The 18,301-nt window shown below is 41.9% G+C and overlaps 1 protein-coding gene across 6 annotated transcripts in view; it reads left to right on the top strand.

The window, feature by feature from the left end:
• The first annotated feature begins 1,955 nt into the window (after window positions 1-1,955).
• Window positions 1,956-18,301, top strand: part of LOC147341532 (fibrous sheath-interacting protein 2-like) — a 142,051-nt gene continuing 125,705 nt past the window's right edge. For 3 of the 6 annotated variants that reach the window (XM_086389758.1, XM_086389756.1, XM_086389755.1), the window contains exon 1: window positions 1,960-2,349. In XM_086389758.1, coding sequence (XP_086245884.1) covers window positions 2,083-2,349 — 267 coding nt within the window. In that variant the 5' untranslated portion in view covers window positions 1,960-2,082. Of the gene's footprint in view, window positions 2,350-18,301 lie in introns of all 6 variants that reach the window. The other 3 variants (XM_086389761.1, XM_086389765.1, XR_015159851.1) reach the window with 3 other exon arrangements.

The raw sequence follows: 18,301 nt of genomic DNA, 5'->3' as shown, positions 1-18,301 counted from the left end.
CCACACTCAGTCACCAGCAATTCATTGAAGCTACCTTTGAAGTTCCAGGTTTTAGATTTCAGCATTTTCTGCCTCAGGTGTGCTGATCTGTGTTCACTATAATCTGTAATCTCGAGAACCAGCTCTTTCTCCGGTTCAGGGATTACAATTTGTCCCATGACCTCAATTCTGTGATGTGGCCAAGAATGGTCATTGATTTTTAATCTGTTCATATTTTTTCTTCTGAGGGTGGGAATGATGACTTGCAAGCTCTTATTGGAGTGGAATCTTTCCTTTAGATTTTAGACATTGTTTTCTTTAGCTCTTTGGATACATCAGGGCTTCCCTTGTGGCGCAGCTGGTAAAGAATCCACCTGCAGTGCTGGAGACCTGGGTTTGATCCCTGGGTTGGAAAGGTCCCCTGGAGAAGGAAAAGGCCACCCACTCCAGTATTCTATCCTGGATAATTTCATGGACTGTATAGTCCATGTGGTAGCAAAGACTTGGACACGATTGAGTGACTTTCATTTCCCCACACTTGGATACATTAAAATATCTGAAAAAAGTCCACTAAAAGATATGGAAGACCGTTAAATGCATTATTACTAGTGAAAGAAGCCCGTTTCAAAAGGGTACGTGCTGAATGAGTCCATTTATATGCCATTTGGGGAAAAGGCAGAAGTATGGAGACAGACAAAAAACAGAAAAAAGATCAGTGGTTGCCAGGAGGAGGGAGGAGGGAGGAGTAGGAAGAACACAGAGGGTTTGCAGGGCAGTGAAAATACTCTGTTTGACAGTATAATGATGGATACATGTCCTTAATACATTTGTCCAAATCCATAGAAGGTACAACACCAAGAGTCCCCTGGTTACTTCTGCAAACTCCTTTGGAGCCTCTTTCCTCACTCCTGATATCTAGCCACTCCTGCACCTTTCTTAGATTCAGCATTTTGGCCCAGCAACTTTCATCCGGCTTAGGTATCCTTCAGGTTAAGCTTTTGTGTCTCTTCCTGAGTGGCCTTCCTTGACCTGACAACCCAAGTCAGAATCCATGTATTCTCTCTCCTTGTACCACGTTCCTTACACGGACACATCACCATTTGTGTATTTATTGGTTTACTGTCTGGGTCCCTGGTTGGGAGGCAAATTCCATGACAGGAAGGAAAGCATCTGTCTTTCTCCCTGAGGTCTTCCCAGCACCTAGCCCAGGGCCCAAATGGAATAGGTGCTCAGTTGACACAGGTGGAATGAGTGAATAAAGGAGGTTTACTCACCCATTCTGTAGGGGTTGATGCTGTTATCTCTGAGTAGTGACGTACCTGATGCCACACAACTAGCAAGTGGACATGAATGGGTAAGATCTCAGAATTACAGTTCTTAGGTGAATAGGCATCTTGGAAAGTATTTGCTAAGGGGATGGAAAGTAGGGGTGGGGGAGAAGTGGGGTGTGGAGCAAGTCAGTTTGGAAGATTCCTGAGCAGTGACTCTCGGGGAACTGGCCCCTGGCCAAGGACCTGCAAGACATAGTTTCAGGATTTACAATTGTTGAAAAACGTCCTCCGTTTTCATAATACAGATCGCTGATAAACGGCCCTGCGGGAAGGCTAATAGAAAACACAGCGCCTTCCCTGTAAGGGCAGGTTTTGCAGTTTATGGGAAGGAGGCAGGCTTAAAAGGCTCCAGGGAAACTGGCCCTCGCCCCCGCTTTCTACCATTTTCCTAAGCAGAGCAAAGGGCTGCGGGGCGCGGGAGACGCCACCGGTGATGCCAGGACCACACTCGCATAGAGGAAAGTAGATCTTGGTGACCCTGCATCCCGCAGGCTGCACATCGCTCTCCGCCCCACAGACTCCCACACCGCCCTCAGTCTGCACCTCACTTCTCAGACTCCACACGTCCCCACTGCAGCCCCTAGTAACCTCCAGTTCCCCCCTTGTCACCTAGCGGTCTCACATCAACGCACAAAGTGCGAGAAGCTCCTAGGGAAGGCGAAGTGCGGAGAGTCAGCGTGGAACCAACTCCCCAGCAGAGGGCGCGGGAGAGTCAAGGCCGCCACCGCCAGACCCCGCCTTTCTAAGAAACAGACTCTCTCCTTTGCCCCGCATGAGTTCGCCTATTCCTGTGTGCTCAGTGGCTAAGTCGTGTCCGACTCTTGGCGAGTCCATGGACTGTACCCCGGCAGGCTTCTCTAGCCACGGAATTTTCCAGGCAAGAATACCGGAGTGGGTTGCCATTTCCTACCCGAGGGGATCTTTCTGGCCCAGGGATCGAACCCGTGTCTCTTCTGTCTCCAGCATTGGCAAGCAGATTCTTTACCGCGGAGCTACCAGGGCAGCCCTAAATGGCCTTATGGATAGCCGAGAAATAAAGGTTAGTTATTATTATTATTATTTTATCATTTTCTGATGTATATTTAACAGGTGATCTTAAGAAAGAAACCAAGAATCTATGGACTGAGAACGGGACCGGGGACTGTGTTTAGCCAGTTTGCTTTTCTTTTTTTTTTTTTAATTTAAATTTATTTATTTTAATTGGAGGCTAATTACAATACTGTATTGGTTTTGTTTCTTTTTTGGCTCCAGTTGCCGGGTGTGTTGTTTCGGCGTCCAGTGTGTTTTGTTTGTCTGTTAATGTGTAGGTTAAAAATCGTCTTTCTCGGGAGACTGGGGTTGTCTTACACACTCTAATATATACATAATAGATGACAAAGAAGGACCTACTGTGTAGCAGAGGGAACTCAGTACTCTGTACTGAGGAAAGAATCTTAAAAAAGAGTGGAGACTGGTGAATGTTATGTGGCAGCCTGGATGGGAGGGCGATTTGGGGGAGAATGGACATGTGTATGTATGGCTGAGGCCCTTTGGCTGTTCTCCTGAAATTATCACAACATTGTTAGTTGACAACAGGGAAGGTGTGACAAGACGTTTTATGGACATTAAATCCCCACAGCCCTTTTTGTGTTTCCTTTTTTGGTAAAGAACTTGCCTAGGAATGATATGGACCAAGTCAAAGAATGTTAGAGCTGGAAGGAATTTTTGAAATTAAACCGCCTTCTTGTTATTACATATGCGGAATAGGAAGCCCAGAGAGGATAATGACAGAGCACCTGAGTGCAGTCGGTTTCCAGTCTGGAGCTCAAGCTGGAAGCAGTATCTCTCAGGGAAAAGGAGTAGCAAGCTGTTCTCCTGTGAGTTTCTCTTGTGTCCGTGGGCCCACTATTTCTTATTCTCAATAGATGTGGGAAAGAGCACAGAAACAGAGGTTGTTGTCTCTCAATCTTGTATTTTTAATCTGGGAAGCTATTAAAGAGTCACACTGGGACAGATTTCAGGTTTATATTCCCACTTGAAGCTTTGGAAACTAGTCACTATTCCGACCAAAGCCTGTACAGTGTCACCCTTATTTGTCTTGGATGCTTGGGGCTAGTGCACTGGGACAACTCAGAGGGATGGTGTGGGGAGGGAGGAGGCAGGAGGGTTCAGGATGGGGAACACATGTATACCTGTGGCGGATTCATTTTGATATTTGGCAAAACTAATACAATTTGTAAAGCTTAAAAATAAAATTAAATTAAAAAAACACTTAAAAATTAAGGAATCAGTCACTCTGTTTTATTGGTTGATTTTGTTTCTTTGTATTTACATATTTTTAATTGAGTTATAGTTGATGTGCAATATTATGAAGTTCAGGGATACAACATAGTGATTCACAGTTTTTAAAAGTTATAGTCCGTTTATAGTTCTTATGACATATTGCTATATTCCATGTGCTGCACAATATGTCCTTGAAGCTTATTTATTTCATATACAGTAGTTTGTACCTAGGCATCCGTTACTTGGATCTTGTCCTTCCTGACTTTTTCTCCCCCACTGATAGTCAGTAGTTTGTTCTCTATATTGGTGAGTTTAGTTTCTTTCTTTGGGTCATAGTCACAAGCTTGCTTTACTTTTTAGGTTCCACATACAAGTGATATCATACAGTGTTTGTCTTTCTCTGACTTATTTCACTAAGCGTAATACTCTCCAAGTCCATCCATGTTGTTGCAAATGACAAAATTTCCTTCATTTTATGGCTCAGTAGTATTCCACTGTGTGTCTATACATATACACCACATCCTCTTTATTCCTCTGTTGATGGACACCTGGGTAGATTCCATATCTTGCTTATTGTAAATAGTACTGCAATGAATGCTGTGATGCATGTATCTTTCCAAATTAATCTTTCTTTTTTTTTTTCGGATATCTCCCTAGGAACACTCACCCTCTTTGAGAAGCTGGTGGAATATCCAGAGGTTGATGGCCTAGCTCAGAAGTCAGTGGTCAGTGACCAAAAGTCATGGTGACCAGTTTTCCAAAATGCTGCCAGTAGCTCCATGCTTACTTATGGTAGCTTCCTCCTCTTCTCCACTGAGCACTGTGGATAGAGACACTCAACAGGATGGGTGGCATAAATGTGGTGGTTACGTGAATCCTTTGTGGACACAAAGTTTGTGGAATCTGAGCACCAAATGCTGGGACATCCTTGTCTGTAACTGAGGCCCGAATGCCCCCCGTGTGTCATTTGCCATGCTGTGTCATCCTTCCCTCCAGTAATGACCAGGTCCACTCTACTATGGTGTCTGTCTCCGCTTGTTGTCATGGCTTTGTCAACTGAGCTAGGCTAGAGCTTCTTTTCCTGGGATTGCTTTCCCTGTCCTGAGTGAAGGTTGGCCGGAAGAAAAGCTGGGGCAAGATTTGGCAGGTGGGAGTGAAGCCACGGCCATTATGTTCTGAAGTTGAGTGTAAGGGCAGGTGCGATTGCCGCTTGTATGCATTGGCACTGACGCCCTGGCACCCCTTGTTGCCGTGGGCCAGCAGGGGGCCTGCAGCGACTCACCCACAGGGTGATCTCCTACAACAGCTCCAGACCCTGGGCCGTGTGCACGTGCAGCTCTGTGTCAAAGGATGCCGGCTCCTTCTCCAGAATGGAGACGGTAAGAGGCAGATGTATGGATCACAGGATTTTATGCCTTCATGGGTTTTACCTTGTCCTTGTGGGTTCAAGGGAATCCTTGCAGCTTCCACTTGGTCTTTGCTCTCCCCAGTTCATATACACCTGTCTGCCCAGCTGTTAGCCTTGAATATCTCCAGTGACTTCAGGCCACCATCAAATGTGAAGGCAATAGCCTTTCATAGACTTCATCTCGGCTCCCACCAGTGCGTGAGATCTAGTCTCTATAATATATCCCTCATGGCCTTTCACTCTGCTTCTCTCATCAAACCCTACAACTGGGTTTTGCTGTATTGTTTAGTCGCTCAGTCGTGTCTCACTCCTTGCAATCCCATGGACTGTAGCCCGCCTGGCTCCTCTGTCCATGGATTTCTCTGGGCAAGTATACTGGAGTAGATGGCCAATTCCTTCTCCAGGTGATCTTCCTGATCCAGGGATCAAACCTGAGTCTCCTGCTTGGCAGGTGGATTCTGTACCACTGTGCCACCAAGGAAGCCAATTGTGTGTGTGTGTGTGTGTGTGTGTGGTGTTTGTGTGTGTGTATTTCAGATTGTTTTAAGCCAGTCATCTCCTGATGGTGACTTCGGTCGTTCCCATGCCTTGGCTGTTGTAAATAGCGCTGCTATGAACATTATGGTGCCTGTGTCTTTTCAAATTAGAGTTTTCATTTTTTTTTCTGGATCCAGGAATGGAATTTCTGGATCAAATGGTAATTCTATTTATAGTTTTTGAAGAACCTGCATACCATTTTCCATTGTGCCTGTACCAATTTATACTCCCACCAACAGTATAGGAGGGTTTCTTTTTCTCCACACCCTGTCTACCATTTATTTGTAAATTTTTGATGATAGCCATCCTGACCTGTGTGAGGTGTTACCTCATTGTGGTTTTGATTTGCATTTCTCTGTTGCTTAGCCACGTTCGTCATCTTTTCATGTGCCTCTTGGCCCTCTATGTCTGCTTTAGAGCATGTCTATTTAGGTCTTCTGCCCATTTTTTGATTAGGTTGTTTATCTTTTCTGCATTGAGTCATTATGAACTGTTTGTGTGGTTTAGATTTCTTAGGTTTACTTTTTCAATTTCATCTTTAATTGTTTTACAGTGTTTTGGGGGCCATGCTGCATGGCTTGTGGGATCTTAACTCCAAATTAGGGATTGAACTCGTGCCCTCAGCAGTGAGTGAGGGATGCTAACCACCGTACTGCCAGGAATTCCCTATATTTTGGATATTAACCCCTTCTCAGTTGCACCCTTTGAAAATATTTTCTCCTATTCAGTAGGTTTTCTGTTAGTTTTTTTGATGATTTCTTTTGCTGTGCATAATAAGCTTTTCAGTTTCATTAGGGCCCATTTGTTTCCTTCTGCTTTGATTGATATTTCTTTTGCCTTGGGTGATTGATGTAAGAAAATGTCACTATGATTTATGTCACAGAATGTTTCACCTATGCTTTTTCTAGGAGTTGAACAGTGTCTTGTTTTACATTTAAGTTTTTTAACCATTTTGAGTTTATTTTTGTGTATGGTGTGAAGAAATGTGCTAATTTCACTCTTACATGTGTAGCATCCAGTCTTCCCAGTGCCGCTTGCTGAAGAGACTGTCTTATCCAATGCATAGTTTTGCCTCTTTTGTCATGGATTAATTGACAGTAGGAGTGTGGGTTTATTTTGGGAGTCTCGGTTCTGTTCCTTTGATCTATATGTCTGTGTTTGTTCCAATACCATGGTGGTTTGATTACTGTGGCTGACAAAAGAATTTTTCGTTTCTCAAAAAAATGAAAAGATATGTACATGACAATTTACTAAGGCTCTATTACCCTTGCTTTCTCTTTTTAGTGTTAATTGTAGATTATTTCTTTTTTTAATATTTTTCTTTATTACTCTCTTTGGCTGCACTGGGTCTTTGTTGTGGCATGTGGGATCTTAGTTCCCTGACCAGGCATTGAACCCAGGTCCCCTGTAGTGAGAGTACAGAGTCTTAGCCATTGAACCGCCAGAGAAGTCCCACCCTTGCTTTCTTTTTAAGAAGTATCTATTGATTTATTTTTGACTGTGCTGGGTCTTGGTTGCTTCGTGTGAGCTTTCTCCAGTTGTGGTGAGTGGGGGCTGCTCTCTAGTTGTACTGCACGGGCTTCTTATTGCAGCGGCTTCTCTTGCTGTGGAGCACGGAATCCAGGGTGCTTGCGCTTCAGTAGTTGCAGCTCGTGGGCTCAGTAGTTGTGCTTCCCAGATTTTACAGCCTGGCAAGCCGATTCTTTTCCACAGAGCCCCCTCGGAAGCCTAGTTCCCCCTTACATATAGAACAAAAACAGTTTTGCACAGTTTTTTCCAAATCTTGATTTCCTCCCTTTCAACACTATGTCCTGTGATACTGCAGATTCTCCAAATTCTGAACATTTTGATTTCATTCTCTAAGGAAGGAGCTTGCAAGACACATGGATGAGACTGCATTCAGATTGCACATGAGTAAACCTGAAAAAAATTTGGCAGATGAGCCATCCTAAAACCTGCTTCTGGGCTTGGACACTTTTGTCCTGGACATTCTCACGTTGATTTGTGCTTATGGCCATTTCCATGATTGGAAAATAAGATTTGAACCCTCAGTTCAGTTCAGTCGCTCAGTTGTGTCCAACTCTTTGCGACCCCATGAACAGCAGCACGCCAGGCCTCCCTGTCCATTACCAACTCCTGGAGTCCACTCAAACCCATGTCCATTGAGTCGGTGATGCCATCCAACCATCTCATCCTCTGTCGTCCCCTCCTCCTCCTGCCCTCAGTCTTTCCCAGAATCAGGGTTTTTTCTAATGGGTCAGGTCTTCGCATCAGGTGGCCAAAGTATTGGTGTTTCATCTTCACCATCAGTCCTTCCAATGAACACCCAGGACTGATCTCCTTTAGCATGGACTGGTTGGATCTCCTTGCAGTCCAAGGGACTCTCAAGAGTCTTCTCCAACACCAAATTTCAAAATCATCAATTATTCTGCGGTCAGCTTTCTTTAAAGTCCAACTCTAACATCCATACATGACCACTGGAAAAACCATAGGCTTGACTAGACGGACCTTTGTTGGCAAAGTAATGTCTCTGCTTTTGAATATGCTGTTTAGGTTGGGCATAACTTTCCTTCCAAGGAACAAGCGTCTTTTAATTTCATGGCTGCAATCACCATCTGCAGACTCTGAAAGTGACAGTTGCTCAGTCCTGTCTGACTCTTTGACACCCCATGGACTATATAGTCCACAGAATTCTCCAGGCCAGAACACTGGACTGGGTAGCCGTTCCCTTCTCTCGGGGATCTTCCCAACCCAGGGATCGAATCCAGGGCTCCTGCATTGCAGGCAGATTCTTTACCAGCTGAGCCACCAGGGAAGCCCTTAGGAGCTCTAAGGGGTAACAAATGGGATCAGTAAATTCAAGCTCACGGAAATAGCCCATTACCAGTGAGAACATAGTTCCCAAAGGAAAAAAATAGAGCCACTTTTCCTACACCTGTGGTACCTACCTATCTGCCATCTATCTATCTGAATATATACAGATACAATCTCTTCCTATAAAGTTCAGGTCCTTGTAACACAAATGTCCTTTAGGGAGGAAATTAGCCCTCCTAAACTCAATCCTTCCATCTTATGAGTAGTTCATATTGGGACTCAATGTGACCTGAAAGTACTTAATGCACTGAGGAGCTGGGTTATAAGAGAGTTCAATTGAACTACTTGAAATATTCAAAACCAAGCATAATCTGAGGTAAAATGAGTGATTTTGTGAATATTTCAGTGCTGGCACAAGGGAGTAATTGGTTCAGAGAACACACTATAGGAGTAACTAGCATCTGTTTAGTTGCACCAAGATGGATGGGGTGGAAAGCTTAAAGTCCATGTTCTCCCGCTGTTGTTTTTCAGTGTTTGGTAATGCAAGGTAGGGAGTGGCAGCACTAAATCTATCAATGAAAACAAAACCAAAACTGAACAATTGCAGACAAAATTCTAGTGACCCATAAAGGGTAAAAAATAGAATTGTAATATATAGTCTACTAATGCCTTGAAGATATCACACAGATTCAATGTTATGAAACTATCAAATACATAAGTGAATATTCTCTTGAGGAATTTCTAGTCTCAGGACTTTTTTAAACCACTTTTTGTGGTACAATTAGGAACAAGTGGGTTTTGTGGAATTTGTTTGGTGTTGCTGGGGTCAATTCAGGGTAGATTTGGACCTGTGTTAATCTGAAGTACTTTTTCATTTCCTCAAGTAGTGATGAGTTATTTCTAGGTCATGAGATCAGCAGGTGAATACTTGAGACCATAGAAAACCTTAAGTTGTATCAAAGAAGCACTGGTAGGAGGAAAAATCAGGAAAGTTTTATTATTAGCTTTGCTGCAGAGCCCTGTGTGAGGGTTGTGATGGACCTGGGCTGCAGACCTGACAGGGGTTGGAGTGACGGGTCTGGAAACCTGGGCTGGGAGCCTAAGGCCAGGGGCTGGGCTCACAGCCAGTCTGGCCAGGGCTTGGGAGGCTCAGGCCTCTGCTCTGTCACACAGGCAAAGAAAACTCACAGGGAAAGAAAACCTGACGTTTTGGTGACTTGCTTCTCCTGGCTTTACATAGTGATCTCTTAGAGGAGTTCTCAAGGGCGAAAGAGCAAGAAGAAACAAGGGTAAAGAGAAAATGTTCTCATCTGTGTCCAGACTACAGCATGAATACCCAAGAATATCCTTTTCTCTTGCTTTTTTTTCATTCAGGTATATTTGACATACACTAGTTTCAGGTGTGTAACATAATATTTGTTGTTCGCATACATTACAAAATGATTACCACAAGTGTAGTTAAGGTCCATCACCATACAGTTACAGATGATTATTTCTAGTGATGAGAAGAAACTCATTTTTGTTAGTGCTATTTTTTTTTTTGTCCACGACTCGTACCTTTCAGGATCAGTTCCCTGACCAGGGATTGAACTTTGGTCATGGAAGTGAAAGCTCAGAATCCCCACTGCTAGATCCCAAGGGAACTCCCAAGAAGAAACTCTTAATATGTTTTTCCTTTTCTCTTTTGCAAATATAACAGACTTGCTTTCTGTAATCATTATTGGGAATAGAGACCTAATGCTGGCCCACATACCCCAGTGTGGGCTCTGGTTGTTTAGGGAGGTACATTTTGGTTGGTACCACTGGTCCATTTGAATCCTCCCAAAATGAGCCCTATTGCGCTTTCTTATTGGCTCAGATGATAAAGACTCTGCCTGCAATGCAGGAGTCCTGGGTTCTATCCCTGGATTAGGAAGATCCCCTGGAGGATGAAATGGCATCCCACTCAATATTCTTGCCTAAAAAATTCCATGGACAGAAGACCCTGGTGGGCTACAGTCCACGGCATTGCAAAGATTTGGACATGACTGAGTGACTAACACTTTCACTTTAACAATGAGCTCTATTACACTCGTCTTCTTGATGTACTCATGTAGAGGAAGGATCCTAAATCCTATAATTACAGAGCAAAAATGAGGAGTCAGGCAAGGGGAGGAGGCTTCCAGTGTCACAATTTGTAGTCTGGGAACTTCCAAAATGATTAAATGCCATGTAAATACCATTAACTAAGATGCTGAGTGGAAGGTGTGGTTTCATTGACATGGTTTTGTTAATAGTTGCCAGACATCCTGGGAAAAGACTTTGTGTGACCCCACCTCCACAATTAAAAATTTTTTTTTTTTATTGAGGTACAATTGACATACATTATTTTCTTAGGCTCCAAAATCACTGCAGATGGTGACTGCAGCCATGAAATGAAAGGACACTTGCTCCTTGGAAGATAAACTATGACCAACCTAGACAGCATATTAAAAAGCAGGGACATTACTTTGCCAACAAAGATCAGTCTAGTCTCAGCTATGGTTTTTCCAGTAGTCATGTGTGGATGTGAGAGTTGGGCCATAAAGAAAGCTGAGTGCTGAAAAACTGCTGCTTTTGAACTGTGGTGTTCGAGAAGACTCTTGAGAGTCCCTTGGAGTGCAAGGAGATCAAACCAGTCCATCCTAAGGAAATCAGTCCTGAATATTCATTGGAAGGACTGATGCTCAAGCTCCAGCTCCAATACTTTGGCCATCTGATTCAAAGAACTGACTCATTGGAAAAGACCCTGATGATGGGAAAGATGGAAGGCAGGAGGAGAACTAGACAACAGAGGATGAGATGGTTGGATGGCATCACTGACTCGATAGATATGAGTTTGAGCAAGCTTCAGGAGTTGGTGATAGACAGGGAAGCCTGGCGTGCTGCAGTCCACGGGTCACAAAAGTCAGACACGCCTGAGTGACTGTAATGAACTGAACTGACATACATTATATTAGTTTCAGGTGTATAACACAGTGATTCAGTTATCTTATACACGGTGAAATGACCACAGTAAATCTAGTTAACATCATTACCACACCACAATTTTTCTTATAATGAGAACTTTTAACAGCTACTTGGTCAACAACTTTCAAATGGACAATACAAATATTATTAACTATAATTACCACCTTGTACATTACACATCCCCCTATGACGTGTTTGTACCTTTGAATCCCTTCACCATTTTTTGAACCTCTGGGGACCACCAATCTGTTCTGTTGTGTGAGCATTAAAAAAAATTTTTTTTTGGCAGATTGTTGCTTGTTTTGAGAGTCCTCCATGTAAAAGGAGAAGAAAATGGCAACCGACTCCAGTATTCTTGCCTAGAGAATCCCCTGGACAGAGGAGCCTGGTGGGCTGCTGTCTGTGGGGTCGCACAGAGTCAGACACGACTGAAGTGACCTAGCAGCAGCAGCAGCATGTAAAAATGATATCATACAATATCTATCTTTATGATTTATTTCACTTAGCATAGTGCTCTCAAGGTTCATCCATGTAGCCAATTCAAAGTTTCCTTTTTGTGGGTAAATAATGTTCCATTGTATATACAGGTATGCCTCATTTCTTGTGCTTGACTTTAATGCACTTTGCAGATATCGTGTTTACACATTGAGCTTTGTGGCCACCTTGCATCTCCAAGTCCAGTGGTGCCATTCATCCAAAAGCATTTGCTCACTTCTTGCCTCTGTCACATTTCGGTCCTTTGGGGAATATTTCAAGCTTTTTCATCATTGTTATATTTGTAATGCTGATCTGTGATCAGTGATCTGTTACTATTGCGAAAGTATTCGAACTTGCTGAAGGCTCAGAAGATGGTTAACATTTTTTAGCAGTATTTTTCAATTAGGGTATTTATGCTATTGTCTAAGACATAATGCTATTGCACACTGAATAGAATACAAATACAGTGTAAAAATGACATTTATATGTATTGGGAAAACAAGAAATTTGTGTGGATGACGTTGTAGTGCTATTTGCCTCATTACTGTGCTCTGGAGCCAAACCCACGGTATCTCCGAGCCATGCCTGTATACACGTGTTCTTTGTCCATGCATCCGTGGATAGACAGTGAGGTTGTTTGCTTATCTGGCTGTTGCAGGTAATGCTGCAGTGAACACGGGGGTGCACACTGTGGCTGACCTTGTTCTAAAATGCCTAGTTCCACTCTCCTGCCTTAGATCTCTTGATGGTGTTGGACTCTCCTAGGTGAGGCGAAGGGCTGGTAGGACCATGGTGTTTCACCACTCAGGCAACATCACCACTATCTAGAATCCTGAACCTGAGGGTAGAACCGAATCAGCTGACAGTGTCCTGAGCCCGCAAAAGCCGGAGGGTGGGGACAGGTTGGCGTATGCAGAAATGACGGTGGTCTGCCTCTTTCCCTCCAATTACTGGCTGGGCAGAAACTGAGTTAGAATGGACTTGAACCTAGTTAGGTGAACTTGCCTTAGCATTCAAGACTAAAATATTAAGGCAGTATCCAGAGCTTCAGCAACTCTCGTGTCCCAGTAAGACAAGTCACAAGCCCCCTGAGCCCCCTTGCCAGACCACCTTTCTAACTCTCAAGAGGTTAGACGGATAAAAGACCCCCTCAGTCATCGTTCTGTCTAGAAAGCCAGCATGTTCCTTCCTAGTAACTATTTAGTTCAGACTGAAGATGGCCTTTAAATTGGTGCTGTTTCCCTCATTATGACTTTGAAAGGGGTTGAGTTTTTATCATGCCCAGCCCCCTCCAAAGACCAGGGTGACACTGTCCCTAGTGAGGAGGGGCAGAGCAGCTGGACTGCTGGTAGAGCACTAACATTTCTTTATCCTGTTACCAGGCAAAGCACTGACAGCAGGGACACGGTACTGTTTGCGAGCGGGCTTACATGTAGGACGTGGAAAATAATCCAAGAATACTAAAAGTGAGAGGACAGGAGCAAAGCAGTAAGCCTAGACCAGAGCTTGGCACATACAGTCTACCATCCCTAAGGGTGGGCTGGAGGGAGGGATGCAGCCTTAACCTTCCTACAGTATTTTGGCAATGAAATAGTTCCTTCCATTTCATCAGTAGCGTATAGATTTGCATGTTGTGTTTTTCTCTCAAGACCTTAACTGCCCAAGGCTTACGAGTGGGAGGGCCAAGTGTTGGTGATATCAGAGGGCTGTAATTCTCAGACAAATGTCCTCTGTGCCCTTGGGTCACCCTCTCATCATAATCCTGTATGGACCCCAAAGGGCCACATTGTTTTCGGGCCCAGCTGGAGTTGGGTGCCTCTGCTGCCACTGCAGCCCCAAACACCCAGGCCCCCCATGCCACCCTTGCCTCCTCCACCTGTGCCCTCCTTTGTGTGAGCTTGGTTTGGCCTGGCAAGGGCCCCTGTCTACAGCATTCATTTTGTGGCCCCTGTCTTGTAAGACCTGTTTCCTATGACAGTTTTTCTAAGGTGTTTTTCTGCCAGTTTCAAATTTTTCATAGCACCTCAGCAAGAGCACTTCAGTGAATGCCTGATAGATGAACTGAAAAAGTGAAAACACTGTGTTTTTATAGGGCTTTTGGGGGGTATTTCCAGGAAACATGTGAATTCTCTTGTATACTTGTTTTTATATGTGAAATGGGATTAGTACTCTATGGATAAGAATTGCTGAGGGCTTCCCTGGTGGCCCAGTGGTTAAGAATTGGCCTGCCATTGCAGGGTACATGGGTTCGATCCCTCGTCTGGGAAGATCCCACGTGCCGCAGAGTAACAAGTCCCATGTGCTGCAACGACCGAGCCTGAGGGCTGCAACTACTGCAGCCTGCATGCCCAAGAGCCCGTGTGCCACAGTTAGAAGCCACCATATGAGAAGCCTCCACACCACAACGAGAGAGCAGCCCCTGCCTGCTGCACCTAGAGAAAGTCCATGGGAAGTGATGAAGACCAAGCCCCGCCAAAAGTAAATAAATAAAACTGTTGTCAAAAAAAAAAAAAAAACACAAAAAACAAAAAACAAAGAATTGGTAAGGAATGTCAAGCTGGTCCCTTTTCATGAGATGACATCCCTGAGTCACATTCGCTGGGCCCTGCACTTCTCAGGCATATACAGGTGAAAGATGCGGTGGGGAAAGTCTCAGTGACAGAACGGTGTGCCTCAAAATGTGGCCGAGCTCCATTCATGATGATGAGTTCAGGCACGAGCCTGGACTTCTAGGGAAAACACCCTATTTCAATTCTCAGTATTAAAAAAAAAATAAGTTAGTTGCTTAGATCTTCTAAGCAATGTCCTGGTTGTTTTGCACACTCTTCTTCATTTAATCAAAAAGAAAATCGACGAGTAAAGTGTTATCAACATTCCCATTTTATATATGAGGAAACTGAGGCGCAGAGGCTTTAAGAAAGTAATTAGTAGGTTAAAGATGATGTATTGGTGAGCCTATTTGTCTATACTTAATAAACTTTGTTGATAAGGGCATTTTCTGTTAGCTATTTGGGAAAAAAACTCAATTTCAATTCTCTTAAAAAAATTAAGTATGTTACTTAACTCTATTAAGCATGTCCTGTGTATTTTATAACCTCTGTTTCATTTAATGAAAAATTAGAATCAATAAGGTAAAAGAAAGTGTACCAGGCTGTGGGGTAAAAATAAAGATTTTAACACTCTTAAAAGAAAAAAAACAATATTATATATGTTAGTTAGATCTCCTAAGCAATGGTAGGTGTTTTTCACGTTAAGCTTCATCTAATTCAAAAGAAAATCAACGAGGAACGTGTTCTCAGTATTTCCATTTTACAGATGAGGAAACTGAGGCACAGGGGCAGTAATGAAGTTACAAGAAGTGAAACGGATAATGTCTTTGAGAGTGTATTTATCTACACTCAATAAACTTTGTGGAAAGGGGCATTGTCTATCTAGATTGTTGGAGAAAAACACTCAACTTCAACTCTCTCTTCTAAAAAAAAAAAGAAATGAAGTTTTTCCCTTAGATCTACTAAGTAACATCCTGGATGTGTCATATGCTCTGTTTCATTTAATTAAAAAAAAAAAAAAAGAGCACTCCCATTTTATAGCTGAGTAAACTGAGGCACAGAGACATTAAGGAAGTGACTATTAAGTGAAAGAGATGCTTTCTGGTGAGCGTATTTATGGACACGGTAAAATTTGGAGAAATGGCCCTGTCTGTAGATTGTTGGTGAAAAAAGCTCAATGTCAACTCCATCTATTAGGAAAAAAACAAAATTAGGTATGATACTTAGATCTACCTAGCAACGTCTGTCTTCTTTTACCTGCTTGCCTGCATTTAATTCAAAAGAAAAACTACACAGAAGGTGTAATCAAAGTTCCCATTTTATAGACGAGGAAACTGAGGCCCAGAGGTATTAATGAAGTAACTAGAAAGTGAAAGAGATGATTTTTGGTGAGTGTACAGATCTATACTTAGGAAACTTTGTGGGAAAATGCATTGTCAGTCCAGATTATTGGGGAAAATTCTCGACTGCAACTCATTCTTCTAAAAAAGAAAACAAAATTAAGCATGTTACTTCGACTGCTAAGCAACGTCCTCGGTGTTTTAGACGGTCTGCTTCATTTAATTGAAAACAAAATCTACAAGGAAATTGTTGTCAATATTCCCATTTATACTTCAGGAAGCTGAGGCATTAATGAAATTGTTAGTAGATGTTTTTGCTAACCATATTTATCTGTATTTAGTAAACTTTGTGGGTAAGGCCTCATCTATCTAGAATGTTTAGGGGAAAATCTTGATTTTAATTCTATTAAAAAAAAAACCCAAATTAAGTATGTTACTTATCTCTACTAAGCATATCCTCAGTGTTTTACATGCTCTACTTCATTTATTTTTTAATTTAAATGTATTTATTTTGATTTGAGACTAATTACTTTACAAAGAAAATGCACAAGGAAGGTGTTATCAACATTCCCATTTTATAGATGAGGAAACTGAGACAGACAGACATTACTGTCGTTACTAGTTAGGGAAATACATGCTTTTTGTTGGGCGCGTTTGTCTATTTATTAAACTGTGTGGGAAAGGGCATTGTCTGGCTAGATTGTTGGGGAAAAAACCCAATTTCAATTCTCTGTATTAAAAAAAAAAACATGAAGTGAGTTGCTTAGATCTTCTAAACAATGTCCTGCTTGTCTTGCACGCTCTTCTTCATTTAATCAAAAAGAAAATCGGCTCTAAGAAAGTAGTAGGTGAAAGATGATGTATCGCTGAGCCTTTTTATCTATATGTAATAAACTTTGTTGATAAGGGCATTGTCTGTTAGATATTTGGGGAAAAAATTCAATTTCAATTCTCTTAAAAAAACTAAGTATGTTACTTAACTCTACTAAGCATGTCCTGCATATTTTTCATGCTCTGTTTCATTTAATGAAAAATAAGAATCCGTAAGATAAGAAAATCTACAAGGCTGTGGGTTAAAAATAAAGTTTTTAACACTCTTAAAAGAAAAAAAAAACAATATTATGTATGTTAGTTACATCTCCTAAGCAATGCTCGGAAAACAGCTCAATGTCAACTCTGTCTATTAGGAAAAAAAACAAAATTAGGTATGATACTTGGATCTACCAAGCAAAGTCTGTCGTGTTTTACCTGCTTGCCTGCGTTTAATTCAAAAGAAAAACTACACAGAAGGTGTAATCAACGTTCCCATTTTATAGACGAGGAAACTGAGGCCCAGAGGTATTAATGAAGTAACTAGAAAGTGAAAGAGATGCTTTTTGGGGAATGTAGAGGTCTATACTTAGGAAACTTTGTGGGAAAGTGCATTGTTGGTCCAGATTATTGGGGAAAAATCTCGACTGCAACTCATTCTTCTAAAAAAACAAAAACAAAAACAAAATTAAGTGTGTTACTTTGACTGCTAAGCAATGTCCTCGGTGTTTAGAAGGTCTGCTTCATTTAATTGAAAACAAATACTACCAGGAAATTGTTGTCAATATTCCCATTTATACTTCAGGAAGCTGAGGCATTAATGAAATTGCTAGTAAGTGAGAGAAATGCTTTTGCTGATGGTATCTATCTATATTTACTAAACTTTGTGGGTAAGGCCCCATCTATCTAGAATGTTCGGGGGAAAAACTTGATTTGAATTCTATTAAAAAAAAAAACCCCAAATTAAGTATGTTACTTTACTAAGCATGTCTTCAGTGTTTTACATGCTCTGCTTCGTGTAATTACAAATCAAATGCATGAGGAAGGTGTTATCAACATTCCCATTTTATAGATGAGGAAACTGAGACACAGAGACATTACTGTCGTTACTAGTTAGGGAAATACATGCTTTTTGTTGGGCGCGTTTGTCTATTTATTAAACTGTGTGGGAAAGGGCATTGTCTGGCTAGAATGTTGGGGGAAAAACCCATTTCAATACTCTGTATTAAAAAAAAATTAAGTGGGTTGCTTAGATCTTCTAAGCAATGTCCTGGTTGTTTTGCATGCTCCTCTTCATTTAATCAAAAAGAAAATCGATGAGTAAAGTGTTATCAACATTCCCATTTTATATATGAGGAAACTGAGGTGCAGAGGCTTTAAGCAAGTAATTAGTAGGTGAAAGGTGATATATTTGTGAGCCTATTTATACTTAAAAAACTTTGTTGATAAGGGCATTGTCTCTTAGATTTTGGGGGAAAAAACCTCAATTTCAATTCTCTTAAAAAAATGAAGTCTGTTACTTAACTCTACTAAGCATGTCCTCAGGGTTTTACATGCTGTGCTTCATTTAATTAAAAATAAAATCTACAAGGAAGGTGTTAGCAGCATTCCCTTTTCACAGATGGGGAAACAGGCTGGAGGCATGAATGAAGTTATTAGTGAGTGGAAGAGATGCGTTTTGGTGAGGTATTTATTGACACTTTGCAAAATTCATGAGAATGGGTTTTGGCTATCTAGATTGTGAGGAAATCAATCTAGATTTCAATTCTCTCTCTTAAAAAAAAAAACACAAAATTAAGTATGTTA

This window comes from Bos grunniens, chromosome X, assembly GCF_055505025.1.
Source record: "Bos grunniens cultivar Pamir isolate PY7600 chromosome X, Bosgru_T2T1.0, whole genome shotgun sequence".
In the NCBI taxonomy this organism is placed as follows: domain Eukaryota; kingdom Metazoa; phylum Chordata; class Mammalia; order Artiodactyla; family Bovidae; genus Bos; species Bos grunniens.
This window is presented reverse-complemented; position numbering and strand designations above follow the sequence as displayed.